Source organism: Arabidopsis lyrata (assembly GCF_000004255.2).
Source record: "Arabidopsis lyrata subsp. lyrata unplaced genomic scaffold ARALYscaffold_1, whole genome shotgun sequence".
Taxonomy (NCBI): domain Eukaryota; kingdom Viridiplantae; phylum Streptophyta; class Magnoliopsida; order Brassicales; family Brassicaceae; genus Arabidopsis; species Arabidopsis lyrata.
Window position 1 is genome coordinate 15325704 of NW_003302555.1, and position 13444 is coordinate 15339147.

General features: G+C 33.2%; 2 protein-coding genes across 2 annotated transcripts; both read left to right on the forward strand.

The window, feature by feature from the left end:
- Positions 1–298: 298 nt before the first annotated feature.
- LOC9327093 (60S ribosomal protein L9-1) lies at positions 299–1678 on the forward strand. The gene is made up of 3 exons (XM_021011601.1): positions 299–736; positions 869–991; positions 1383–1678. Exons 1-3 carry the CDS (start codon positions 362–364, stop codon positions 1467–1469), a joined length of 585 nt encoding a protein of 194 aa, XP_020867260.1. The 5' UTR covers positions 299–361; the 3' UTR covers positions 1470–1678.
- Positions 1679–3009: 1331 nt separating this feature from the next.
- On the forward strand, positions 3010–6527 carry LOC9327094 (probable methyltransferase PMT18). The gene is made up of 5 exons (XM_002890986.2): positions 3010–3989; positions 4186–4396; positions 4484–4784; positions 5218–5685; positions 6053–6527. The coding sequence occupies exons 1-5, from the start codon at positions 3258–3260 to the stop codon at positions 6267–6269; spliced, it is 1929 nt and encodes a 642-aa protein (XP_002891032.2). The 5' UTR covers positions 3010–3257; the 3' UTR covers positions 6270–6527.
- Positions 6528–13444: the final 6917 nt, after the last annotated feature.

Below are 13444 nucleotides of genomic sequence, written 5' to 3' on the forward strand. Positions count from 1 at the left end.
ATTGATCTTACCTACTAACTATAAAAGAAAATTCAAAAATATAAAAAAATTATTTTAAATCAACAAAAAATTGAAATATATAATGTAACTACTAACTTTGAAAATCAAACTTTATCTAATAAGATTATAAAGTATTATATACTCATAATTTAATCTAATATTATTAGGTTGAATTTTTTTTTTGTCTTTAAAGCAAAAAAAAATTATTATTGGGTCGTGCCGAAAACGGACTGCTTCCAAATGGACCGGGCCAGCCCACAGACTAACTCATTTACATATAGGAAACCCTAGGGTTTCTTCTATCCTTTCTTTCTCTAAAAGCCGCCGGCGAGAGAGAGAGCAAAACAAAAGATTGGAAAAGATGAAGACGATTCTTTCTTCTGAGACGATGGATATCCCCGACAGCGTTACCATCAAGGTTCACGCTAAAGTGATCGAAGTCGAAGGACCTCGCGGGAAGCTTGTTCGCGATTTCAAGCATCTCAACCTCGATTTCCAGCTGATCAAGGACCCTGAGACTGGGAAGAAGATGCTTAAGATCGATTCGTGGTTTGGATCACGCAAAACCAGCGCCTCCATCAGAACCGCTCTTAGTCACGTTGATAATCTTATCTCCGGTGTTACCAGAGGTTTCCGATACAAGATGAGGTTCGTGTACGCTCATTTTCCCATCAACGCCTCCATTGGTGGTGATGGCAAGTCCATTGAGATCCGTAATTTCCTTGGCGAGAAGAAGGTTTGGTTCTTTTCTTCATCACTGATTTGATTCTCTCAGCTTCGTGTAGATCTGAAATGTTGGAAGATGATGATTGGTTTCTGAGTTTGCGAATACTGAACTTATTTAGAAATGTGGTTATTGGAATAATAGGTGAGGAAGGTAGAGATGTTGGATGGTGTAACCATTGTTCGATCTGAGAAGGTCAAGGATGAGATTGTTCTTGATGGTAACGATATCGAGCTTGTTTCAAGGTCATGCGCTCTGATCAACCAGGTACTCTCTCTAACTAGCAGAAACCAAAGCGATTAAGAAGTTACTTAGCCAAGTTTGCATTTTCTTGAGACTAAAATGGTTGAGAGATTGTTAGATAGGAGTTATGGTTCAGTGTTTTGTTTATTGTTTGAATTTGGTATCACATTTTGCATAGTAAAATTGCCTTGATTCATCTATGAAGTGAAAATCTATTTACATTATCTAATGGAGTACTTATTGAGAGAACTTGGCCATATTTTCATATTATTTGGGGTCTTAAGCCTTTTAGCATTGTGTTTGAAAGGATTTTTGGTTGATGTTTGAGTTTTGTATTACATTTTAGCGTAGTGAAACCAAAAGGATCGTTTCAGTGATTGATGCCTTGTTGTAATCTTTTTTTGTGATTCTGCAGAAATGTCACGTGAAGAAGAAGGATATCAGGAAGTTCCTTGACGGTATCTATGTTAGCGAGAAAAGCAAGATCGTAGAGGAAGAATGAATGCTCATATCCTCATCTTAGCTCCTATTTCTTGTTTTTTGAATGATAGTTTCGGTTTATGGACCAAATTTACCGGTGTTGCAAAACTCTGGCTATCCCTTGTTCCTTTTTTTGTTTGAGATTTTATTTACTTATGCACAAGTTTTGGAGACAAGTTTTCATATTCTCATTTACCTAATTAAATCATGTTAGTTTGCGATTGTTCTGAATTTGGAAATGTCGGCTGTGTTTTAAAAATTGGTGCTCCAGTCACAGATCTCTAGTCAAGTATCTCGTAATGCTGTTAACAAGCTTAAACCAGAGTTTGAATAAATTGTCCAGAAAGCTAATGAAGCACAACGAGGCCACGAAGGCTATGCACTTCCTTATGCTATTCTCAGGCTTGACTTAGCTGGAAGAGATCTTACCGATGCTTTGATGAAGATCTTGATATAGAGAGGGTACACATTCCCCAAAAATGCTGAGAGAGAAATCTTAAGAGACATTAAGGAGAATCTTTCTTATTTGGCGTTGGTTTATGAGCAGGAGCTTGAGACAGCGAAATCGAGCTCTGCAATTTGAGAAAAGCTATGAGATGCCTGATGGTCAAGTGATCACGATTCCGCTGGCCAGAAGTCCTCTTGTAACCATCGTTTGTCGTAATGAAAGCACTGGGGATTCATGAGACAACTTATAACTCTATCATGAAATGTGATGTCGACATCAGAAAGGACTTGATGGTAACATTGTGCTCAATGGTGGACAAACCATGCTTCCAGGAATTGCTGATCGGATGGGCAGATAGATGGTAACATTGCGGTTTTTGGATTGTTGATTGATGAAATTGGCTTAAGATGAATATCTTTGGTCTTGACTTGTTTTAAGTTTTGTTCCTTAATGTTTGAGAAAAGTGGAAATGGGTGTGTAACTTGTATATCCAAATGTTCTTCTGGTTCTATTGATTGTGTTAAATCTTGAGTTTGAGTTTTCCAAGTCCTTCAAATAACAAAACTGGCTAATTAGTTATTAATTTAAAATTCTGGTCTTGAGTTCTTCATCTATCAAAGATTTTGATGCTTATCAAAACACCCATGAACCATCTCTCTAGATATTCATCTATGTTTAGATAAAAATATCTCTGTATACATGAATATATGTATGTCACGTGTGAAGAATTCTTGTAGCCAGTCGACAAATCTAGCATTGGTCTTGTGGGACATGAAAACCCTGACATTATGCTCGACTTGTCTAGAATACTATGCCCCATTTATTATCCTTTTGTATAGTACTGTATCAATTACAGAAATTGAATAGAACAAGAGCTTAATAATTAATTCTTTGAGTCCAAAGTTATGGGTACCACGTGAATTATTTTACGAATTTTTCTTTCTTATCTTGACCTTTTTTACCTGTAAAGATTCCAATTTTTATAATTTCAGCTACATGGTCATGGAGACATGGCAAAACGAAAAATGAGGCTATTCAGCCTCCAACTTTATCTCAAAATTTATATATTTTCCCTCTCTTTAAGACCACTTCTAAATAATAAGTGTGGTTCTTGGCTTTTTGCTAAAGAACAGACACCAATTGTCCTTTTTTATTACAATAAATTCGGACAAATTTGATTTCTTGTGATGGTGGATCCCTTTTTCTCGTGCTTCGAGCTCCAATAACCTTTTTTTACATTTTTTAAAACATTTTTTACGTTGATTTTTTTTATAAAATTTCCACCACCTTACAAAAGATTTTAGCTTTCTGTGTTACTATAATCAGAAAAAAAAGTTGCAAGTACTCTTTTGCTTCATCTCTATGCAGAAAATGGCGAAAGAGAACAGTAGTCATCACCTTGCGGAAGCAAAGAGAAAGAGACTCACTTGGATTCTTTGTGTAAGTGGACTTTGCATATTGTCTTATGTTCTTGGATCTTGGCAAAACAACACTGTCCCAACTTCTTCCTCTGAGGCTTACTCAAGAATGGGATGTGATGAAACAACTACAACGACTCGGGCTCGGACTACTCAGACTCAAACAAATCCTTCTTCTGATGATAATCTCTCGTCTTTGTCCTCTTCAGAACCAGTTGAGTTAGACTTCGAAAGCCATCACAAACTCGAGCTGAAGATTACGAATCAAACGGTAAAGTATTTCGAGCCATGTGACATGTCTTTGAGTGAGTACACTCCTTGTGAAGATCGAGAGAGAGGAAGAAGATTTGATAGGAACATGATGAAATACAGAGAGAGACATTGTCCTTCTAAAGATGAGCTTCTTTATTGTTTGATTCCTCCTCCACCAAACTACAAGATTCCATTCAAATGGCCTCAAAGTAGAGACTATGCTTGGTATGACAACATCCCACACAAAGAGCTAAGTATTGAGAAAGCTATTCAGAATTGGATTCAAGTCGAAGGTGAAAGATTTAGATTCCCTGGTGGTGGCACAATGTTTCCACGTGGAGCTGATGCTTACATTGATGATATTGCTAGACTCATTCCTCTTACTGATGGAGCCATTAGAACAGCTATTGATACTGGATGTGGTGTAAGTTTATCAATTTCTTATTACTACTTTTTGATGTATCTATCTTTGACTTTTTTTTGATCAAAATGGTTTTATTAGTTTTTTTTTTTTTTTTTTTTTTATAACAACCAATCATTATATTAAAATACGACTTCTTGATTACTTACCAATTGGAATGATAAGAGTTTAATAAATTCGGTATTATTTGGTTGTTTAGGTGGCGAGTTTTGGTGCTTACTTGTTGAAGAGGGATATTGTGGCTATGTCATTTGCTCCAAGAGACACTCATGAAGCTCAAGTTCAATTTGCGTTGGAACGTGGAGTTCCTGCGATTATCGGTATTATGGGATCAAGAAGGCTTCCTTATCCAGCTAGAGCTTTTGATCTTGCTCACTGTTCTCGTTGTTTGATTCCTTGGTTTCAGAACGGTAAATAAAATTTTCTTGATTTTTTTTTTTCATAAGGTTTCTTGATTGTTGTAGTAAATAACCAAAAAAAGAATTGGATGTGTGTAGATGGTTTGTACTTGACCGAAGTAGACCGGGTTTTAAGACCGGGCGGTTATTGGATCCTTTCGGGTCCACCGATCAACTGGAAGAAATACTGGAAAGGCTGGGAAAGATCACAAGAGGATTTAAAGCAAGAGCAAGATTCTATAGAAGATGCAGCAAGAAGTCTTTGTTGGAAGAAAGTTACAGAAAAAGGTGATTTATCAATTTGGCAAAAGCCCATAAATCACATTGAGTGTAACAAACTCAAACGAGTTCACAAATCTCCTCCTCTATGCAGTAAATCAGATCTACCCGATTTTGCTTGGTAACAATCTCAACCCCTCCTAAAAGCTTCATATATATACTCCATTTGTTTTGTATTATTAGATGTTTTATATCAATGCGCATAAATCAAGAAATTCATATATTAACCTTAAATTTTGTTTAAAAACATTTTTAAATGTAGAGTATTTGTAAAAAAAAAAATTCTTAAAACAAAATTTAGAGTTAATATCTAAATTTCGTGATTTATACGCATTCATATAAAACATTTATGCGATTAAACTTGAATTTTGCACCGAAAGTTTTGATACATCCGTTTAGAATAAGATGTTTTAGCAATTTGTTTCTGCCTTTTGTGTCAGTTTTCTATGGAATATTGGCAAAAAAAAAAATCAGAAATAAATTGCTGAAGCATCTTACACTAAACGGAAAATGTATATATTTTCAGAAACTTGATGGTGAATTTTTTGACATAGGTACAAAGACTTGGAATCTTGTGTAACACCATTGCCAGAAGCAAACAGTCCAGACGAATTCGCAGGCGGTGCATTGGAGGATTGGCCTGACCGAGCTTTCGCGGTCCCACCTAGGATAATCCGGGGAACTATACCGGACACCAATGCTGAGAAATTCAGAGAAGACAATGAAGTGTGGAAGGAGAGAATAGCATATTACAAACAGATAATGCCTGAGCTTTCAAAGGGAAGATTCAGGAACATAATGGACATGAATGCTTACCTCGGAGGATTTGCTGCGGCAATGATGAAATATCCATCTTGGGTTATGAATGTGGTTCCTGTGGATGCCGAGAAGCAAACGTTAGGGGTTATTTTTGAACGAGGATTTATAGGGACTTATCAAGATTGGTGTGAAGGATTCTCTACGTATCCAAGAACTTATGATTTGATTCATGCTGGTGGATTGTTCAGCATTTATGAGAACAGGTAAACACCAATGACTAAATTTTAATTGCCTTTACGTTTACATTTAGTGGATAAATCTATACTCTTAAGCATTTTAAGCAAAATTTGTGTGTCCAATAATTTACAAGGCTATAATTAATTTATATGTATATATGTGTTTAAAATATATCATTTAAACTATATGATAAAAAAAAACATGTAGATTTTCGGTAACTTGGGCTCGAAAATATGGACTATCTTTGTTCAAATATTTTTTAGAAAGAAAAGAATATTTGTAATGTTTTTTTCCTTCTTAAAATTCTATAACCAGCCAGAAATTGTGCATTTGCATTTGTGTTTGCGTTCTCACAAACTTGAAATCTGATGTTATTGTTGTTGATGATGAAAGGTGTGATGTGACATTGTTACTACTTGAGATGGATAGAATTTTGAGACCAGAAGGAACCGTGGTGTTTAGAGACACTGTGGAAATGTTGACGAAGATACAAAGCATAACCAATGGAATGAGGTGGAAGAGTCGGATTTTGGATCATGAGAAAGGTCCTTTTAATCCTGAGAAGATCCTTCTCGCTGTAAAATCCTACTGGACCGGTCCTTCTTCTTAGCTAGTTCCAGCTTTCTTGGAACTCTTTACTCTAATCTTCTTTATCTTGTGTGCCTCATCTTAGTCCTTTTTTTTTTTTGACTGTTTGTTTAAAAAGATTTCTATGATTATATAAGAAAATACAGGGAGAATTTCATAGATTTTTTTTCCCCCTTACATGGAAAAGGGAGCATGTTTTATATATGGAACCGAAAAACTTGTGATCGAACAATATTGGCGATAAACCAATAATTAGGCTGTTTTAGCCATAAAGTTGGTATATTGTCTAATAGGCTCTTATATATCTTTTTAAAAACCAATGTTATTTTCCTCTGACGTTTCGCGTGATTTTGGTGACACTATAATTTTTTTTGTTAACCATGGGGGTGATCCGGGCATAGACGTCTGAGTAATCTATTTACCAGATTTTTAGTAGGCCAAAAATATGACATCATTTCGACTAGCATATGACATCATTTCGACTGGCCAAATAGAGTGATTTAGTAAATTTCGCACTTGAGGAGAATTGATTATTGGCCTAGACCCACATGACAACTTTTCCTCAAGTGCACACCTAACTCGTGTCTAAATACAGTCTGTAACTCTTTGATATTGTGGTTCCTAATCAAAATGCATTTGTTAAGGACATTTTGTTTATGGAGAACATTTTACTTGCATATGAGGTTTTGAATGGTTGTCATAAATCTTTTCTCTCCAGCCGAATCACTCTTATATAAAATCGACATATCTAAAGCGCCTTCAATTTGGTGAGATGGAACTTTTTACTGAGCTTACTTCAGGTATAAAACTTTCAACCAGAGTTTATGGAATGCATTAGAGCGTGTATTTGCTCTCCTTCCTTCTCAGTCAGTATCAATGGTACATCATCGATATTTTTTAAAGGCAAATTGAGGTTGAGACAAGGTGACCCGCTCTCGCCATATCTTTTTGTTTTGGTAATGAATGTACTGTCTCTAATGCTTAATCAAGCAGCATCTGAAGGTTCTTTCAAGAATCATCCAGGTTGTGAAGAGTTGTAGTTGACTCACTTATCATTTCGAGATGACCTCCTTATCTTTTTTGATGGATCTTTTGAGTCACTAGTTGGTGTTTTTACAGTGCTCTCCAAGTTTGAACAGATCTTCGGCCTCTCGGTTTATCTAGCAAAACATAGTATATTGCAGCAAGTCCTGAACAAGTTCACTCTCTCTCCGGGAACCCTTCTAACCCATTACCTTGGTTTGTCGTTGTGTTCAAGGAAATTTTCAGTTGCAGACTGTGATCCTCTAGTATCGTAGATTCACAAAAAAGTTAATAGTTTGTCACATAGACATCTGAGTCTCGCAGGTAGATATACACTTATCTTCTCGGGTGATATCAAGGATAATTGTATTTCATAGCTGGGTCTATTTGGCATGGATGAGAAAAAAATACTTGTCTCATTCAACTTTTTGGGCACGAAATGGAAGAAAAAAACTACCGGTTTTCTTGGATGCTAAGGAAACTTTTGAAGCTACGAACAAAAGCCTGCTATTTTCTCATGATAAAATATGGGAATGGGGATTATACATTCTTTTGGTGGGATCCATATATGGACACATTTTGGTCCTTTGATTAACTTCTTTGGTACTAATGGCCCAACACTCCTTGGGATACCTCTCTACTCTACTGTAAAGGAGCAGACTACTCTTACGGGATGGAGAATCTCTCACCGGCCAGATCGGAGAAACAAATACTTCTATACGGATATATCACAGCCATTATTGTCTCTCTTTCTAATGATAAAGCAGTATGGATGATCGATGAAGTTATTCAGAGATCATTTGTTATTGGAATGTATGGAACTAGATTAGGGACCCCAACCTCATGTCCCTTGGTATTAGTTGGTTTGGCATAAGGCTAGAATCTCAAAGCATGTTTTAACGGTTTGGTTGTTTATTCTACATCATAACCCCATGTTAGACAGGATAGTTCGATGGGGATGCAATGTGGAAAATCATGTCTCTCTTGCGTGGTGAAGAAGAGGAATCAAGGGACCACCTTTTCTTTCAATGTTCATATTCTACATGTATTTGGAATCCGGTATTTTCACGCCATTGGTCGCGCCTTCTCAATGGGAATCCGGTATCAACTGGCTAAAATCAGCCACTGTCACCAAAGACACCTTCCTCACCCTCTTCACAGCATAGCATGCGTGTGTATCTATGAGGTGTGAAGCAAGTTTCAAATTTGTTTTTATATTTCTAATTTTCTTAAATCAAATTCATATCTAAAACAATAATATAAAACGTTTTATATTATACAAACAAACAATAATATAGTTAACTATACAAACAAATTATATACCTTTGTAAGTAATATTTTTTAACACATTTATAGGTTTCTTTTATTTATTTTATTGAGTCTTTAAATCGAGAACAAATCATTTTCGATGTCTTTTAGTGCTTTCATGTTTATGGACATGCAGAGCAGAAACAAGCTTTTTAGATGAAGAAATGGGTCAAAACGTATCAAAAAAAGAGATGATTCATTAAGAGGGCCGATCAGTTGAGAAATCAAACGGATCGGTTTCAAAGACACCGCCTACCAATCGGTTGGGCTTCTGTAAATCTTCGTTTTTCTTATTTTTAGGGATGTGTCCCAATTCCTATATAAACCCTTTATTTTTGTAGACTTAAGGCATACATTCTTTTACGATTTTTATACTTTTATTAAGGGGTTATTTTCTTCTTCATTTTCTTTATTATTATGCTTTTAATATTTCTAAAATCTTTGGTATATCTCTTCTAAACTCTTGATCCTTCTTCTACAATAATCACGTGTACTTAGATCATGTGTGAGTAGTCTCATCGAGGAGTTTTACCGATCGATATTGCACCTCATCGATTGGTACCGATCGGTATAGCACCTTCACCGATCGGTTGGGATCTATATGTTAAACACAAAAGAACATAAAAAAATAGTTAAACAACAATTTTTCCTTCTTTCGTTTTCTCACAACCAAATTAAATCTTTAACTGAAACCCAACGTAATCTCGAAACATGTAAAAACATAGCCATTTGAAGTATCTCTCACAGCCAAAATATAAGCGTACAATATGAAATTTGATATTCGATTTCGCCTAATAAGGCGAATATCTAATCAGTATATATCACAAAAGTTGATTAAATTTTTTTGTAGCAATCATAAAATCTAAATTGAAAAGATTTGAAACTTTAGTCGAAGATTTAAGAAGCTATATTTACCTTAATGAATTCAAAGAACTCTTCATAAGATGAATCTGTATATATCTCAAACCTATGCTATTTATGAGTGATTGAGTATTGTCTGAAACCATTAACCATATATACACAACAAAAATAATATATATTAATTATAGACGGTTATAAAAGTATTTAAATCTAATTTCATTATCTACGTGTAGGTTAATAAATGAAAAATAAAAATATAATGTTATAGATATTTTATGTTTCATTTATTAACCTACACGTACATAATAAAATTATATTTAAATACTTTTATAACCGTCTATAATTAATATATATTGTTTTTGTTTTTTTTTATATATGGTTAATTGTTTCAAAGAATATTCAGTCACTCATAACTAGCCGAAGAGATATACAAATTCATCATTTGAGGAGTTCTGTTAATTCATCAAGGTAGATATAGCTTCTTAAATCTTCGAATAAAGTTCCAAAATTTTCAATTTAGGTTTTATGATTGCTACAAAAAAATTAATCAACTATTGTGATATACTGATTAGATATTCACCATATTAGACGAAATCGAATATCAAATTTCATCTTGTACGCGTATATTTTGGCTATGAGAGATGCATCAAATGGCTTTGTTTTTACATGATTCTATATGACGTTGGGTTTCATAAAAGGATTTAACTTGGTTGTGAGAAAAAAAAAAAAGAAAACTGTTGCGTAACTATTTTTTTGTGTTTTTGACTATAATAAATTCACCTTCAAAGAGAAGTTTTATATGTAAAATTTTATGTGTATTTCTCTATTATGATTTTAATTGATTGTTTTGTGTTTTTAATTGTTCTTAAAGCCTTAGATGAATTAGGCCAATTCACCTATTGTCCATGTTCTAATTCCTCAAGCCACCAATAGGTGGTGTTGAATTGATGGATCTATTAAATTAAAGATAGGCAAAACTTCTTTAACCAACCAAACCACAAGTTGATGTTATTGCGTTTTGTGAATTTATTAAATTATATTCTTAATGTTTGATTTGATTGCTAAGAAGTAAGAACAAGCGTTACCAAAAGCTTCTATGTCCTTTCATAGGAACTATCACTAATAAACCATAAGGGTAGTTCACAATATAAATCTGATTTCAAGAATCTTTAGAGTCATAATAAAACTTACATGGTTTTATATATTCTCTGATAAATTCATGATTCTCTATTTCTTATATTATGTATCTATTTATATATATATATATTATATTTATTTATTTATTGTAATTATTTATCTCTGAAATTTTACCTGAGTTCTTGTAACTCATGTTGTTCTGTTGTTCTAGCTTAGTTTAAATCTTTGCAAATCTTTTGTATGTTTCTTTGGTCTCTGTGGATTCGATCTCTAGATAATATTGCGCTTGCCTGTGCGGTTATTATTAAGGCTAAAAATTTTATTGGTTGATTTTACTCGTAACAACCATCATGTCATATATGACCCTAGCACTCATAATAAGGCAGCACAGTGCACCGTCGATGACTCCGCCGGACATGGTGAAACTGTCAATCCAAGAGTATAGACTCTTACCATCGACAAAGTCCAATGGAGGTAAGCTTCTACAGAGATCAGATTTGATCATGATTGGAAGAATTGAGACAAATTTGGTGGTAAGAGCTTCGCCAGGAGGGTGCGAGCAGGGAAGAAAATAGAAGGGAGTTGTTGGACCTCTCCTTTGCCCTATATCACTATCATTTGAGCCATATTCGAAGCTTGCCAGGAGAACAAAAGATCGAAATGATGGAGATAGAGACCGGAACGAGACTAAAGCGATAAAGCGATTGCAGAATTTACGAGCAGAAAGAGACAAGTTCCAACGCCGATGAGCCGAAGCTTCACCGGCGTCGGAAATCAAGGCTAGGGTAGCTTTCTCGATATTAGAGCCTGGGATCGTTCTTATTTTTTCCTAAAACCTCAATTATAATCTTAAATTCATGGTTATTTTGACGAAAATTAGAGATAAATTACAATCATTTTACTGAGTAATATACCTTCGTTGTTTCATTGGAAAGTCTTACTATCGGTTTATTTACGAAATATTTACAATGAATTAACGATAAATTTAACTATTTGACAACAATATGATGTATTTACGTCGAAGGTATATTTACTTAGATCAATTTACGACGAATTGATTTTCGTTGCTATGTTGATGTAAACCCAATATAATTCAATCTAAATTTTGAAGCAAAACTTTATTTAAAAACTAACCAGAGATATGTCGTTTAAGCAAGGAAGATATAAGCATTGTAAGGGATGCATGTAGGTTGATTGTTCAATGCATTCTCCGATATCTTCTTTGCCTCATATTTCTCCACATCGATTGTTTCTGCTCTTTATAGGTTCCTTTATGATGCTTTCCGCTTTGGATCCGTCGATTTGCATCAATTCTTCGTAAAATTATGCCATAAAGTTTTTTCATGTCTTTTACTTATACTCTACAAGGTATAGAAAAATATTGATTAAGAAACAAATTAAACAATACTATAACACATCAAAAACTGCTTAACGAATTTCCAAATATTATCTTAAATTCTTGAACAATGCTGGAAACAGATTTTGAGCAAGTTTTTGTCCAAATTAAAAACCTCAATGATTTATCCCCAAATCTCATATAGACATCAATTTAAAATTTTGTAAAAAGATATTTGAAAAGATGATATCTATAAATTTTAATGAAGAAAATAATTTTAAATCAAGATAAAGAAATATTTGAATTGATGGATTGACAGCCAAAGTTTGTTAAGATCCAAAGATATTGTTCCTCTAAATTATTATAAGAAATAATTAATCAAAACTTTAATAAGGAATACATGCCAAATCTAAGAAAACTGTAATATATATATATATTTGATGTTTTGATGCGAAAAGTTGTTGCAAACATTTAATCTAAACAGCTTTGAGGCACAAAAACTCATTACATAATTAAAAATGTAGATTATTGATGGCCAAAATTTGTTGAGATACAAGAAACTAGAAACCTATGAAAAGAATATGGGTTTAAAAAACAATTTCATCTAGATTCTAAGAAAATGCTGGTTCTAAAATTGAATATAGTTATAAACATAAACAAAAAGAATTCAAAATATATAAAAGTAAAAAAAAAAACAATACTGATTATACCAATTCGAGAAAACTGCAACAAAACAAGAAATAATTGGTTAGACGGTTTCGCGCCATAATTCGTTAAAAATTAATCTAGCATAGACAGTTTCCCTGCGAAAATCCGTTGGAAAACTTATAAAAAAAAATTCAGGAAAACATTTGTAGCTATATCATAATCATTAAGAGATTTACCATGAATTAAACATGCATGATCTCTTTCTTCTCCTCCAAAATATATTATATACCAATGATCAACCAAAAATCAAGAACTCAACTGAAATCTCTCTAAATCTATTGGTTTTTATACAAACTACATAAATTGAATGATAATTATAATTTTGTTTGATTTTTTTTTCTTTTTTCGGTTACTATCTATATTATTAATTGGGAATCACTAAATATTAAATAACCTTATGAAGAGTAAAATATTACAAAAAATGCCATTGGTTTTTAGTGTTTTTAAATAACTTCATTAAGGGTACAATAGTAATCACAAAATTAATATATTTAAATAAAAAATTGTTTAATTCTTTTAAATAATTATTAATTTCCAAAAAATAAACTAATTTTCTCTCTCTTATTAATTATAAACGAAAATTTGAAAGTAATTTTTAAAAAATTGTTAACCAATAGGAATTGAAAAACTAAGATTTGATATCCAACTAAGATTTTAATTCAAAAATAAAACAAAATTTAATAGACTATTCTATATCAAAAATAAAAAGAAAAATAATATCATTTTAATTCAAAATTAAAAACACTATCGTTTAAAAGATTTATCAATGGAGGACTTTAAGATTAAATTTAAAATTTCGTAAGAAAACTAAATACAAATATTTT